The sequence below is a fragment of the Oncorhynchus keta genome, chromosome 11 (assembly GCF_023373465.1).
Source record: "Oncorhynchus keta strain PuntledgeMale-10-30-2019 chromosome 11, Oket_V2, whole genome shotgun sequence".
Taxonomy (NCBI): Eukaryota; Metazoa; Chordata; class Actinopteri; order Salmoniformes; family Salmonidae; genus Oncorhynchus; species Oncorhynchus keta.
Genome location: NC_068431.1, coordinates 54109879 through 54125881, shown reverse-complemented (window position 1 = coordinate 54125881; position 16003 = coordinate 54109879). Strand labels below are relative to the sequence as shown.

General features: G+C 41.1%; 1 protein-coding gene across 13 annotated transcripts in view; it reads left to right on the top strand.

The window, feature by feature from the left end:
- phldb1a (pleckstrin homology-like domain, family B, member 1a) overlaps window positions 1–14877 on the top strand; it is an 84287-nt gene extending 69410 nt beyond the window's left edge. For 12 of the 13 annotated variants that reach the window (XM_052457469.1, XM_052457460.1, XM_052457459.1 and 9 more), the window contains 6 exons: window positions 4754–4901; window positions 5437–5590; window positions 5847–5993; window positions 6708–6927; window positions 11859–11944; window positions 12504–14877. In XM_052457469.1, coding sequence (XP_052313429.1) covers window positions 4754–4901; window positions 5437–5590; window positions 5847–5993; window positions 6708–6927; window positions 11859–11944; window positions 12504–12644 — 896 coding nt within the window. In that variant the 3' untranslated portion in view covers window positions 12645–14877. The remainder of the gene's footprint in view (window positions 1–4753; window positions 4902–5436; window positions 5591–5846; window positions 5994–6707; window positions 6928–11858; window positions 11945–12503) is intronic. The other variant, XM_052457462.1, reaches the window with a different exon arrangement.
- Window positions 14878–16003: the final 1126 nt, after the last annotated feature.

The window sequence follows — 16003 nt, the reverse complement described above, 5'->3', positions numbered from 1 at the left end:
TAACAATACCTGCACAAGATCGGTACGTCTGAACATCACATCTGCGGGACAAGTACAGGATGGCAACAACAACTGCCGAGTTACATCAGGAACGCACAATCCCTCCATCAGTGCTCAGACTGTCCGCAATAGGTTGAGAGAGGCTGGACTGAGGGCTGTAGGCCTGTTGTAAGGCAGGTCCTCACCAGACATCACCGGCAGCAATGTTGCCTATGGGCACAAACCCACCGTTGCTGGACCAGACAGGACTGGAAAAAAGTGCTCTTCACTGACGAGTCACGGTTTTGTCTCACCAGGGGTGATGGTTGGAATCCCGTTTATCGTTTAAGGAATGAGCGTTACACCGAGGCCTGTACTCTGGAGCGGGATCGATTTGGAGGTGGAGGGTCCGTCATGGTCTGGGGCGGTGTGTCACAGCATCATCGGACTGAGCTTGTTGTCATTGCAGGCAATCTCAACGTTGTGCGTTACAGGGAAGACATCCTTCTCCCTCATGTGGTACCCTTCCTGCAGGCTCATCTTGACATGACCCTCCAGCATGACAATGCCACCAGCCATGCTGCTTGTTCTGTGCGTGATTTCCTGCAAGACAGGAATGTCAGTGTTCAGCCATGGCCAGCGAAGAGCCCGGATCTCAATCCCATTGAGCACGTCTGGGACCTGTTAGATCGGAGGTTGAGGGATAGGGCCATTCCCCCCAGAAATGTCCTGGAACTTGCAGGTGCCTTGGTGGAAAAGTGGGATAACATCTCACAGCAAGAAGTGGCAAATCTGGTGCAGTCCATGAGGAGGAGATGCACTGCAGTACTTAATGCAGCTGGTGGCCACACCAGATACTGACTGTTACTTTTGATTTTGACCCCCCTTTGTACAGGGACACATTATTCAATTTCTGTTAGTCAGATGTCTGTGGAACTTATTCAGTTTATGTCTCAGTTTTTGAATCTTGTTATGTTCATACAAATTTTTACACATGTTACGTTTGCTGAAAATAAACGCAGTTGACAGTGAGAGGACGTTTCTTTTTTTGTTGAGTTTACTAGTACACATCACTGCTTCTCCCACTTCTACAGTATAATTCCCTCATAGCCAAAAGACCATGGACATTACCGTACCTCTGAGACTAGAACCAAAACTATGATGCTGTTGGAGAAAAGATCAACTGTAGGGGGAAACCGTTAGGAAATTGTTTGATGAATTGCATGTATACAGCAGGATTCATTTGTAAGAGACCTGGGTCTCAATATGACTCCCTGTTGAAATAAAGTTTAAGTAAAATAAATGCAAAACCAGATAAAATGCCTCATATAGTAGAATGCTGCACTTAAAAGGGTGCCTTTGTTCTTCACTTAAATTGTTCTTACATTGTGGTTTCACAGAGTCCCTCCCACCTAACTCTGAACCTTCCCCAGTTGTAGACAGTCCAACAGGTAGTGGGTATTTTCTTCCTCGTGGCGCCTATGCGCGAGAAAAAATGTATGTTTTTTTTGTATTCGAGCCTATAACACAAGAATTCAGACCAGCTGAATGATGCGAAAATATAGCCCTCCAAAATGTCTGGATATGGCATCAACAGAGCCATACAGTGCATTCAGAAAGTATTCAGATCCCTTTACTTTTTCCACATTTTGTTACGTTACAGACTTATTATAAAATCTATTAAATACATTTTTTCCCTCATTAATCTACACACAATAACACATAACGACAAAGTGAAAACAGGATTTTAGAAATTCTTGCATATGTAATAACAATAAAAAACAGAAATACCTTATTTACACCCTTTGCTATGAGACTCAAAATTGAGCTCAGGTGCATCCTGTTTCCATTGATCATCCTTGCGATGTTTCTACAACTGGATTTACCTGTGGTAAATTCAATTGACTGGAGATGATTTGGAAAGGCACACATCTGTCTCTATAAGGTCCCACAGTTGACAGTCCATGTCAGGACAAAAACCAAGCGATGAGGTCGAAGGAATTGTCTGTAGAGTTCCGAGACAGGATTGTACATCCAGGCACAGGTCTGGGGACGGGTACCAAAACATTTCTGCAGCATTGAAGGTCCCCAAGAACAGAGTGGCCTTCATCATTCTAAAATTGAAGAAGTTTGGAACCACCAATACTCTTCCTAGAGCTGGCCGACCGGCCAAACTGAACAATCGGGGAGAAGACCCTTGGTCAGGGAGGTGACCAAGAACCTGATGATCACTCTGACAGAGCTCCAGAGTTCCTCTGTGGAGATTATTGTCCTTCTGGAAGGTTCTCCCATCTCTGCAGCACTCCACCAATCAGGCCTTTATGGTAGAGTGGCCAGACGGAAGCCACTCCTCAGTAAAAGGCACATTTTGCTTTGTCAGTACGTGGTATTGTGTGTCGATTGATGAGGAAAAACAACAATTTAATAAATTTTAGAATAAGGCTATAACGTAACAAAATGTAGAAAAAGTCAAGGGGTCTGAATACATTCCGAATGCACTGTATATCATTGAGCGTTAGCATTCTAGCTAAATGCTGCCTCCAATGCACTGTAGATAGAAGAATGATATAGATGTAAATATTTCCTCTGCTAAATATCTGTCTGAGTATTTCATGCTTTCTCAGCTGACGCTGCTGTTAATATGTCCTTCACAGATAGTTGTTTCAGAGTTGCCCAGATGTTTGGCATGAGTAGGTGCTCTTGACAATGTTCCAGACCTTAGAATAAAGCAAAGTAATAGCTTAATGCACTGTTGCAAATCTGAAAAAGAAGCAGATTATTTATTGTACTCCATCTGATTCAACACAATACACATCAGTTACCACAGCAAGTGAAATCACTGCAACACTTAACAAAGAGCTGCAGTCACTTTCAGAATGGGTGGCTAGAAATAAGTTAGTCTTAAAATATATTTAAAAAACTGAAAATCATAGTATTTGGGACAAATCATTCACTAAACCCTAAACCTCAACTAAAACGTGTAATTAATAATGTGGACATTTTGCAAGTTGAGTGTAACCATGGATTGTACATTGTCATGGTCAAAACATATTGATGCAACTGTAGCTAAGATGTGGACAAGTTTGTCCATAATAAAGGACTGCTCTGCCTTCTTAACAATGCTATCAACAAGGCAGGTCCTACACGCCGTAGTTTTGTCGCACCTGGACTACTGTCCAGTCATGTGGTCAGGTGCCACAAAGAGGGATTTAGGAAAATTACAATTGTCAATCTCTCCTGGCTTAAAGTAGAGGAGAGATTGACTTCATCACTACTTGTATCTGTGAGAAGTATTGACATGTTGAATGCACCAAGCTCTCTGTTTAAACCACTAGCACACAGCTCAGACACCCATGCATACCCCACAAGACATGCCACCAAAGGTCTATTCACAGTCCCCAAGTCCAGAACAGACTATGGGAGGTGCACAGTACTACATAGAGCCAAGACTACATGGAACTTTATTCCACATCAGGTAATTGATGTAAGCAGTAGAATAAGATTTTTTTTTTAAACAAGTAAAAATATACCTTATGGAATAACGGGGACTGTGAAGAGACAGTCACAGACACACGCATGCACACACGATAACATATGCATTATACAAACACGTCCACATGGATTTTGTGTTGTAGATTTAGATTTTGTGTTGTAGATTTAATCGAGTAGTGGTCTGAGGGCACACACTTAATGTGTTGTGAAATGTAATGTTTTTACTATCATATATTATTTTTTTTTTTATTATTTTATATACACTACCGTTCAAAAGTTTGTGTTCACTTAGAAATGTCCTTGTTTTTGAAAGAAGAGCAAATTTTTGTCCATTAAAATAACATCAAATTGATCAGAAATACAGTGTAGACATTGTTAATGTTGTAAATAACTACTGAAGCTGGAAACGGCTGATTTGTTATGGAATATCTACATAGGCGTACAGAGGCCCATTATCAGCATCCATCACTCCTCTGTTACAATGGCATGTTGTGTTAGCTAATCCAAGTTTATTATTTTAAAAGGGTAATTGATCATTAGAAAACCCTTTTGGAATTATGTTAGCAGAGCTGAAAACTATTGTTCTGATTAAAGAAGCAATAAAACTGTCCTTCTTTAGACTAGTTGAGTATCTGGAGCATCAGAATTTGTGGGTTCGATTACAGGCTCAAAATGGCCAGAAATAAATAACCTTTTTCTGAAACTCATCAGTTTATACTTGTTCTGAGAAATGAAGGCTATTCCATGTGAGGAACTGCCTAGAAACTGAAGTTCACGTATAATGCTGTGTACTACTCCCTTCACAGAACAGCGCAAACTCTCTCTAATCAGAATAGAAAGAGGAGTGGGAAGCCCCGGTGCACAACTGAGCAAGAGGACATTAAGTACATTATAGTGTCTAGTTTGAGAAACAGACACCTCACAATTCCTCAACTGGCAGCTTCATTAAATAGTTCCCGCAAAACAACAGTCTCAACGTCAACAGTAAAGAGGCGACTCAAGCCCACAGGATGCTGGCCTTCTAGGCAGAGTTGCAAAGAGACTGGCCAATAAAAATAAAATATTAAGATGGGCAAAAGAACACAAACACTGGACAGAGGAACTCTGCCTTGAAGGCCAGCATCCTAGAGTAGCCTCTTCACTGTTGACATTTTTACAAATATCCTGGCCTCTGTCAGGTCTAAACAATGGCCTGCTATGACATCTCAGTACCACTGGGTGGTGCTTGCGCTGCAGACATTAGATAACCATTTCACTGTCCTGTTTTCACCTCCTCCCACAGGCCCTTCTCCCATGGTCCACCACTCCATCCTGCACCACCAGACACCCCCCTCAGGGGACCCGCAGTACGACACCCTCAGCCTGGAGAGCTCTGACAGCGTCGAGACCTCCGTCTCCACCGGCAACAACTCTGCCTGTTCTCCAGAAAGGTGAGAGACGAGAAGGGGAGAGACGGGGATACCACGGCAACTCAGTCTGTTTCCATGGGAACACTCAAATCTGCCCTCTCTGTGTCCCTGACGATGAGGGGTCACTGTGTTCACTTTTGTTCCCCTTGACAACATATTTTGTTACACGTCTGTTCCCTTGACAACAAGTTTCACTCTAGCTTGTTGCTATGCCAACCCACTCAAGCAGTAGACAAGGAGAATCTCACCTGTTTGAGTTGTTTATGGAGTTCCCCCGGGGAAGATACTACAGTAGAAACTGTTTCATATATAACTGAGGCAGATATAATAGCAGTTCCATAGTGTTGTATAAAAGCTTATTGAATGTTATCCACAGAGGAGTGCTACTCTGGTAACTGGTTCTGCTTTGGAGCTTTGTTGTTTGTAGAATGTTGGATTTGGAGTCATGTTTTTATTTACTTCTCATTCCCAGTGCAGTACTGTAGTAAACATCTAATTTGAGTTTCACCCCCCTCCCTGTGTAGTAGTAACATAACATCTCTCTTTCTCCATGTAGTGGCAGTGGGCTTGAGGCCCTGAGGATCGAGGAGATGGAGAAGATGTTGAAGGAGGCTCAGCAGGAGAAAGCCAGGCTGGTGGAGAGCAGAGTGTGTACAAACAACATGTCTCCCACCAACACCAATGGAGCATATAACCTACAGATAATTATGGCAAATGGAGATTCCTTCTACTACAGTGCAACTGAATTTTGGTTGTCTCAACACCCTTATTCTCTTCTATGTGTCTCACTCTCAATCATGAACCCTTATTTCCCCTGACCCTACCATTCACCTTGTTATTGTTTACGTCCTGCACTCTACTAACATGTCTATACTTCCTGTCTCTCTCATCTCTATTACTCCACTCTCCCTTCCTCCATTCTTCTCTCCATCTGTTCTCCTCTCTTTTCCTCCCGCCCGTCCCCAGGAGAGGGAGGTGCAGGCGCGGAGGCAGATGTTGGAGGAGGAGCGGAGGAGGCGCGAGGAGGCCGAGAGGAGGTTGCAGGACGAGACGACCCACAGGCAGAGACTGGTGGAGGAGGAGGTGAAGATGAGAGAGAAGCACTTCTCTCAGGTTAGTGTAACAACGCAGCAGGAGAGGAGGACAGGATGGGGGGGAGGGAGGATGGAGAAAGAGGGGGGTGGAGAGAATGAAAGACAAGAGATGGGGAGTGAGGGTGGGAAGATCAAACGGTGAGTGAAGAGAGAAAACAAAAAGAGAGGGAGGGGAATGGAGAGTTTGAAGGAAGAAGAGAGAGAAAAAGACAGAGGGAGAGAAGGGAGAGAGTGCATGAGAGAGAGAGAGGGTTCACGCTAAGGTATGATATATATCACGAGTGCTTTTAGTTCATTGGGTTTAATTGTCTATATTTTCTGCCATGAACAATGAAACTAAACAAACATCCTCTGGGATGATGAAGGTGCACCTGGTGTGCCTAGTTAAGTAATACTTATATTATCATACATATTAAGTCTCCCCACTACACTGCTGCCTCAGCATGTGCAGTATATGGATGGAACTTTCATTCACACGGGGATAGACATAAAAATAGAATTACTAAAAGGGACATAGCCGAGCCTCAGACCACTACAGTTGAAATAGAATACTCATGGGCACACTCAACATGGCCGTCGGTCCACCCATCACAAACCATTTATTTGAACGGAATATCCATGGGGTGTGTGTTAGTGTGTCTGGGGGGGGTTTGGATTAAGGAAACAGACACATGTAAGTGTCTCTATGATAATAAAGTAATGTTCTTCACCTCCCTGTCTGTCCTCTTCCCAGGCCCGCCCCATGACACGCTACCTACCCATCAGGAAGGAGGAGTTTGACTTGCGTTCGCACGTGGAGTCATCGGGTCACAACGTAGATACCTGTCCCTACGTCATCCTCTCAGAGAAGATGTGCAAGGGACACCTGGTCAAGATGGGTGGCAAGATCAAGTCGTGGAAGAAACGCTGGTTTGTCTTCGACCGCCTCAAGAGGAACTTCTCCTACTATGCTGGTGAGGAAGGAAGCCATTCCTTAATTAGTAATCACAACATTTATTTCTATGAACCACATAGGAAAGAGGCAATGGCCTACCACTCTATTAGTGGGTTAATGACAGATTTCTGTTATGTAGCCCCGAAGATAAGATATGGCACCCTATTCCCTATGGTGTGGTTTGCCCACTTCTGCCCTATTCTCCGAACCTCCACTCCTCTCTCTCTTTCTCCCTCTCTCGGATCACTTCCGCCTAGCCTTTTCACCCCCTCACTCCTGACGATGATGATGGTGATGAAATAAGCTGCAATACTTTCTGGTGCTGTGCGTTTCTAAGGGAGGCAAAGAGGCTAGGCTAGCTCCTGGCTGGCTTGGTCGTGACTAACAGAACCAAACTCACAACATCTTCAAAAACATTTATCTCATTACGAAGCAGATTTGGCTAATCAAAAAAGGCAAGATGGTGAAAGAGAGAAAGTGGGATGGGTTTCAAAGGATTTGGTTTTTAATTGTTGTCAGCTATTGGTCTGCTTTCTTTGTTTTCCATGTACACGAAAGTGCCTCGCTGGCTGAATATGGATAAATAAATAAATAAATAAATGTATGTATGTATGTATGTATGTATGTATGTATGTATGTATGTATGTATGTATGTATGTATGTATGTATGTATGTATGTATGTATGTATGTATGTATGTATGTATGTATATATATATATATATATATATATATATACACACAGTCCCAGTCAAAAGTTTGGACACACCTACTAATTCAAGGGTTTTTCTTTATTTTTACTATTTTCTACATTGTAGAATAATAGTGAAGGCATCAAAACTATGAAATAACACACATGGAATCATGTATTAACCAAAAAAGTTTTAAACAAATATATACAGTTTATATTTGAGATTCTTCAAAGTAGCCACCCTTTGCATTGAGGACAGCTTTGCACACTTTTAGAATTATCTCAATCAGCTACATGAGGTGTGCCTTGTTAAAAGTTAATTTGTGGAATTTCTTTACTTCTTAATGCATTTGAGCCAATCAGGTGTGTTGTGACAAGGTAGGGGTGGTACACAGAAGATTGGAAGATTTTTGGTAAAAGACCAAGTCCATATTGTGGCAAGAACAGCTCAAATAAGGAAACAGTCCATCATTACTTTAAAACATGGTCAGTTAATCCTGACATTTTCAAGAACTTTGAAAGTTTCTTCAAGTGCAGTCGCAAAAACCATCAAGCACTATGAAGAAACTGTCTCTCATGAGGACTGCCACAGGAAAGGAAGACCCAGTTATCTCTGCTGCAGAGGATAAGTTCATTAGAGTTACCAGCCTCAGAAATTGCAGCCCAAATAAATGCTTCACAGAGTTCAAGTAACAGACACATCTCAACATCAACTGTTCAGAGGAGAATGTGTGAATCAGGCCTTCATAATAGACTTGCTGCAAAGTAACAACCACTAAAGGGCACCAATAAGAAGAGGAGACTTGCTTGGACCAAGAAACACGAGCAATGGACATTAGACCAGTGGAAATCTGTCCTTTGGTTTCATTTGAGTCCAAATTTGAGATTTTTGGTTCCAACCGCTGTGTCTTTGTGAGAGGCAGAGTAGGTGAATGGATGATCTCCGCATGTGTGATTCCAACCACGAAGCATGGAGGAGGAGGTGTGATGGTGTGGGTTGCTTTGCTGGTGACACTGTCAGTGATTTATTTAGAATTCAAGGCACACTTAACCAGCATGGCTACCACAGCATTTTGCAGCTATACGCCATCCCATCTTGTTTGCACTTAGTGGGACTATCATTTGTTTTTCAACAGGACAATGACCCCACACACCTCCAGGTTGTGTAGGGGCTATTTGACCAAGAAGGAGAGTGATGGAGTGCTGCATCAAATGACCTGGCTTCCACAATCACCCGGCCTCAACCCAATTGAGATGGTTTGGGATGAGTTGGACCGCAGAGTGAAGGAAACGCAGCCAACAAGTGCTCAGCATATGTGGGAACCCCTTCAAGAATGTTGGAAAAGTATTCCAGGTGAAGCTGGTTGAGAGAATGCCAAGAGTGTACAAGGCGGTCATCAAGGCAAAGGGTGGCTACTTTGATTATATGAAATTATATTTTGATTTGTTTAACTTCTTGACGCTACCCATCCCTTAACCTGTTGCGATGAGCGATCCCGGATAATTATAGCCTCAAGCTCATTACCATAACGCAACGTTAACTATTCATGAAAATCGCAAATGAAATGAAATAAATATATTGGCTCTTCTGTTAACAACACTGTCATCTCAGATTTTCAAAATATGTTTTTTTTTTACCTTTATTTTACTAGGCAAGTCAGTTAAGAACAAATTCTTATTTTCAATGACAGCCTAGGAACAGTGGGTTAACTGCCTGTTCAGGGGCAGAACGACAGATTTGTACCTTGTCAGCTCGGGGATTTGAACTTGCAGGCTACCTTGCCGCCCCAACCATAGCAAAACAAGCATTTGTAAGAGTATTGATAGCTAGCATAGCATTAAGCCTAGCATTCAGCAGGCAACATTTTCACAAAAACAAGAAAGCATTCAAATAAAATAATTTACCTTTGAAGAACTTTGGATGTTTTCAATGAGGAGACTCTCAGTTAGATAGCAAATGTTCCGTTTTCCAAAAATATTATTTGTGTAGGAGAAATTGCTCCGTTTTGTTCATCACGTTTGACTGAGAAAACCCCCCGAAAATTCAGTCATCAAAACGCTGAACCTTTTTCCAAATTAACTCAATAATATCGACAGAAACATGGCAAACGTTGTTTAGAATCAATCCTCAAGGTGTTTTTCACATATCTATTCGATGATAAGTCATTCGTGGCAGTTTTGTTTCTCCTCTGAATCACATGGGAAAATACATGCAGCTGGAGATTACGCACCAATTTCGATGGAGGACACCAGGCGGACACCTGGTAAATGTAGTCTCTTATGGTCAATCTTCCAATGATATGCCTACAAATACGTCACAATGCTGCAGACACCTTGGGGAAACGACAGAAAGTGTAGGCTCGTTCCTGGCGCATTCACAGCCATATAAGGAGACATTGGAACACAGCGCCTCAAATCTGGCTCACTTCCTGTTTGAAGTTTCATCTTGGTTTCGCCTGTAGCATTAGTTCTGTGGCACTCACAGACAATATCTTTGCAGTTTTGGAAACGTCAGTGTTTTCTTTGCAAAGCTGTCAATTATATGCATAGTCAAGCATCTTTTCGTGACAAAATATCTTGTTTAAATTGGGAACGTTTTTTTATCCATAGATTAAAAGAGCGCCCCCTATATCCAAGAAGTTAAGCAGTACAATTGTCATCAGCAACCGCTGTCAAGTAATATTAGTCAAAAAATATAATATACAGTCAAATAATATTACTAAAAATATTGATATTCATGAAATATCAAAACACAGTTTAGCCTTTTGTTAATCCCACTGTCGTCTCAGATTTTAAAATTATGCTTTACAGCGAAAGCAATCCAAGCGTTTGTGTAAGTTTATCGATCGCATGACAAAACATTAAGTACACTTAGCATCAGGTAGCTTGGTCATGAAAATCAGAAAAGCAATCAAATTAATCGTTTACCTTTGATGATCTTCGGATGTTTTCACTCACAAGACTCCCAGTTACACACACAAAAAAAAATTGTTCCATAAAGATTATTTTTACATCCAAAATACCTCCATTTGTTTGTCGCGTTATGTTCAGAAATCCACAGGAAAGAGCGGTCATGACAACGCAGACGAAAATTCCAAATAATATCCGTAATGTCCACAGAAACATGGCAAACGTTTTTTATAATCAATCCTCAGGTTGTTTTTAAAATATATATTCGATAATATATCAACCGCAACGGTCTTGTTCAGTAGGAGAGGGAAAGGAAATGGCTGTCCGAACTCTGTTGCGCAAGCAAAACTCATGTGACCACCTGACGCGATGTTATATCTCTGGCTCATTTTTCAAAATAAAATCCTGAAACTATGTCTGAAGACTGTTGACACCTTGAGCAAGCGATAGGAAAAGGAATCTGGTTGATATCCCTTTAAATGGAGCAATGGGAGGCTATGGAACATGGAGTTTTCAAAATAGAAGCCACTTGCTCGTTGGATTTTTCTCAGGGTTTCGCCTGCAATATCAGTTCTGTTATACTCACAGACAATATTTTGACAGTTTTGGAAACTTTAGAGTGCTTTCTATCCTAATCTGTCAAATTCATGCATATTCTAGCATCTGGTCCTGAGAAATAGGCAGTTTACTTTGGGAACTTTATTTTTCCAGAGGTTAACACTTTTTTGGTTACTACATGATTCGATATATGTTATTTCATAGTTTTGATGTCTTCACTATTATTCTACAATGTAGAAAATAGTCCAAATAAAGAGTAAGTGTGTGTAAACTTTTGACTGGTACTGTATATAAAAATCCTTATTTTGCCACACAGGAGGGAGAATTAATTATTAACTCCAATATCAGTTTGGCTCTATTAAACTCAGTTATCTTAATTAAGGGCATTTTTAGACAGTTCCACATCCATCCTAAGACTTATTTTAAGTATATTTATTAATTAATTTGCAGTTTATATTTTGGACTGCACTTGACCATTGAGTATGTAGGAAAATCAAAAACAGAACATTTAGAAATTCTTGTTGAATTCCAATTCAATACAGTACAATGAAAAATAGGGTAGATTCACAAAGTAGCCGGCTACAATATCTTCATTTCACGATTTCTTATGTTTGTTTTTGCCTTGAAGCAGCAAGAAAGCTTGACACAATTAAATTCAGTGTTATTTTGTCTGAGTTCATACTGAAACCGAAAGGCCTGTTATTGCATCAGTATAAGACTATGAAATACTGTGATTCTCCCTTCTCTCCTCTGAGACAACTTAAAACACTGTTTTTTTCTCTTATTCTCTCAGATAAGCATGAGTCCAAGCTGAAAGGACTGATCTACTTTCAGGCTATAGAGGAAGTGTACTACGATCACCTGCGCAGTGCCACTAAGGTACAGAACCCTTCACTCTATCCGCTACAGCTCAATACTCAATACATTGTCATTACATTCTTCAGTCATCTTTCTGAGATAGTCCTGAATTTATTTTGAATGTCTGATCACTTTTTTACTAGTTAATGTACAGATTTTGTTTTGTTTTATTGCAATATTAATATTTGGTTTGAAATTGATTATAAATACTTTAAAGTTAATTAACAAGAGTGTGGAATTTTTGCAAAGAATGCAAAGAATGCTCTTGTTATTTACTGGAGATATATGTGAATTTTCAAATCACAGAAGAGTGTGTAAGAGCTCTCGACAAAGAGAGAGAGCTGCAGTAATGAACTTATTTGTCAACAAAATGTATTAATATTCAAAGACAAGTTACCAATTATGTTCTTAGTAATTTTGTGATAATTAACACACTGTCAAATAAAGTTGAATTGATGGTGCAATTTATTTTTACAGAGTGACTGTGAGTGTTCACAATATACTCTTTTCCACAAAGTATTTTTCACCTTGATAATACTTTATTTTATTTTCCTTCCCCTCTCCCTTTCTCTCTCTCCAGAGCCCCAACCCGTCGCTGACCTTCTGTGTGAAGACTCACGACCGGCTCTACTTTATGGTGGCCCCATCTCCAGAGGCCATGAGGATCTGGATGGACGTCATAGTAACCGGGGCGGAGGGATACACACAGTTCATGACCTGAGGGACTGAGCTCTCCGGGTGACAGACCTTCCAACCGGGTTGTGTTTGTTAGGGCATGTAATGGAAAAACATTTTTAAACCATTTGCAACAGAAAACAAAAATGTTAGTTTATTTTTGGACAAGTCCTAGTAGTTCCTCTATGTTTCAGTCCTTCTTCTTCCGTTTGGTGCCTAATGAACATGACCCAGGAGAGAGAGAGACCATGGGCTTGCTGCTCCCAGATTTCTGTCTGCAGCGCTGCACTCCACTACTGCTGTTCTTTGAGTCCTTGTTTATTTGGCCTTTATTTAACTGTGCAAGTCAGTTAATAAGAACAACATTTTTTTTCAATGACTGGCTAGGAACAGTGGGTTAACTGCCTTGTTCAGGGGAAGAATGACAGATTTTTACTTTGTCAGCTCGGGGATTCGATCTTGCAGCCTTTCGGTTACTAGTCCAACGCTCCAACCACTAGGCCTACCTGCCACCCCTGTACAGTTCAGACGTATAGATCTCTGTAACTCACATGGATAGGACTCACATGGATTGGATGCAAAGTTATCCAATATACAGGTAACTGCATAAATTAAAGGAAACACTTGAGAAAATTTGTGATAATTAAGCAATTAACATCCCATCATGCTTAGGGTCTTGTACAGTATAAAAATGCCTGGTTGCCGATTATTTTGCTATGTTGGCTAGAATAGGAGATCTCAGTGACTTTGAAAGAGGGCTCTCAAAGGAGCACTGCCTCCCGAGGGGCACAGCAGTCTAAGGCACTAGGTGTGTCACTACAGATCCTGGTTCGATTTCAGGCTGTGCCGCAGCCGGCTGCGACCGGATGACCCAGCGTCATGGTTCAGCGTTGTCTGGGTTAGGGGAGGGTTGGGCTGGCCGGGATGTCCTTGTCCCTTGTCTCTCTAGCAACTCCTGTGGTGGGCTGGGCGCATGCAGTGCGACTTGGCGGGGTCGTGTTTTGGAGGATGCACAGCTCTCGACTTTCGCCTCACCCGAGTCCGTACAGGAGTTGCAGCGATGGGACAAGACTGCAACTACCAATTGGATACCATGAAATTGGGGGGAAAAATAAAGAAGCATATGGAGTTTAGAGGGTGTGTGTGTGTGTAAGTCGCTCTGGATAAGAGCGTCTGCTCAATGACTAAAATGTAAATGTATATATATATATCTCAGTCACCAGATCTCAACCCAATTGAACACTAATGGGAGATTCTGGAGTGGCGCCTGAGACAGCGTTTTCCACCATCATCAACAAAACACCAAGTGATGGAATTTCTCGTGGAAGAATGGTGTTGCATCCCTCCAATAGAGTTCCAGACACTTGTAGAATATATGCCAAGGTGCATTAAAGCTGTTCTGGCGGCTCGTGGTGACCCAATGCCCTATTAAGACTCTTTATGTTGGCGTCTCCTTTATTTTGGCAGTTACCTGTAGCTTTCCAGAGGTAGCCCTGGGTCTCAGACCAGTAAAGATCATAAAGGAAGAAAGGTTTTACATACGATACTTAAAGGGATGTGTTTTTACTCACTCTGTTTATTATAATAGTCAGTTTAAGGGCTCTATTCAGTCCATATCGCAGAAGTTCAGCATTACAGGGTGATTGAAATGTAAAGGCAATGTTCCTGCATTAGCGGAGACTACATTCATGGTAAACATGACGGCTTCGTCTGAAATTACTTTTACATTTCTAACGCTTCAGCGACACAGATTGAATAGAGCCCCTAAGCGCTGTATTTATATTATAGAATTTTAGCCAGACTAGCTAAATGAGAGTTTATACTACCTGACTGTCTCTGGATCTATAAAGGGAACTTTATAAAGACAATATGAAAATTTGTAAAGGATCATTTCTCTTTTTTGTTGCCAAATGTGTTTAACAGAGTGTATGTGCTACTATATTGCCTCTGAAAATAATTCCTATTTTATTGAATTTGTCTAATATTTGATTAACTATAAGTCATCATATTAATGGCATATTATTTAGATTTCACTCATTCTGATGAAATCTAAATCTTTGTGCCAGCTATTGTATGCTTTATGTATGTTTGGTCAGACTGTCAGAAGAATTGTATTAGTTTTTTATATTATTTTAAAGACTTTTCATATGGAAAATAACATAACACAAGCACACCAACATTTAAAACCAGTCTTCTACACCGCGAACAGGGCGGTACTGACAGTGTTGACACTTTCTCCACATAAACACTTTTAAATAAAATGTGCAAATGCATAATTACCAATTGTGTAATCTTAATTTTGTCACTGACAAATCAGGCAGCTAGAATAGTGAATCAATGTGAACTAAATAGATACAACAAAGTTCAATAGTTACTTTGTACCTTTGCGGGTGTGAATGCCATACAAGGCCTTGTTGTTTAAGCAGACATAGCTTATTCCACGCAGTTCTCCAAAGAAAAGCTCATTTCTTTCCTTTTTGTATTTTTTTATGAAAAGAAACTACAACACTGAATTAACAGTTTATTTATTTAAAAATAATAATAATAAAAAACATATTCAAATTTTTTTTATTTTTTAACATGGCAACTATTCTGGATGGCATTTATAGGTGAAGGTGCACTTTAAGAAGATCATTCATATGCAATACATCTAGGATAAGAGAGAGAAGTCCAGTGGGATGTAACTATCTATCTCCCTCCCACTTCCCTCCACAGGACCTATGGGATTAGAGTGATTTTCTCTACCTGCAATACAACAAGAACGGTTCAAATACATGCATATGCACAACACACAGTCACACACACATAAAGCGTTCAGCAGCTTTCCCTCAATATTGCCACAGCACTAACCAGAGTGAGTGGTGGGCGGGTGATGGGATGGTCTGAATAAAATGGGCATTGGATTCTCCCATTCCCACTCCTGCTATTGCAGTCCTTGGGCTTTCCAAATATTAGATTTTGTGCTGGCACCCTCTTTCAATAGGGGCTGAGATCCCCCTATGGCTATTGTCAAACAACAGCCAGCCAATGTCGACAGTCAGCCGGCCGGTGTCGACTGACAGCATGCCAGTGCCAACAGACAGTGTCCTGCGGAGTGACCTGAGGCTAACGAGGGTGGGCTAGGGGTCAATGGATGGGTCAGGGAGGACCCCCGCGGGGCCACGGGTGCACAGCTCCCAACCAGTCTGAGTTTGTCTGGGCAGAGGGCTCCCACAAAACTAACTATATACACTACTGTTCAAAAGCACATTTTTTCTTCAATAAAATAACATAAAATTGATCAGAAATACAGCAAAGACATTGTTAATGTTGTAAATAACTATTGTAGCTGGAAACGGCAGATTTTTCAAAATGGAATATCTACATAGGCGTACAGAGGCCCATTATCAGCAACCATCGCTCCTG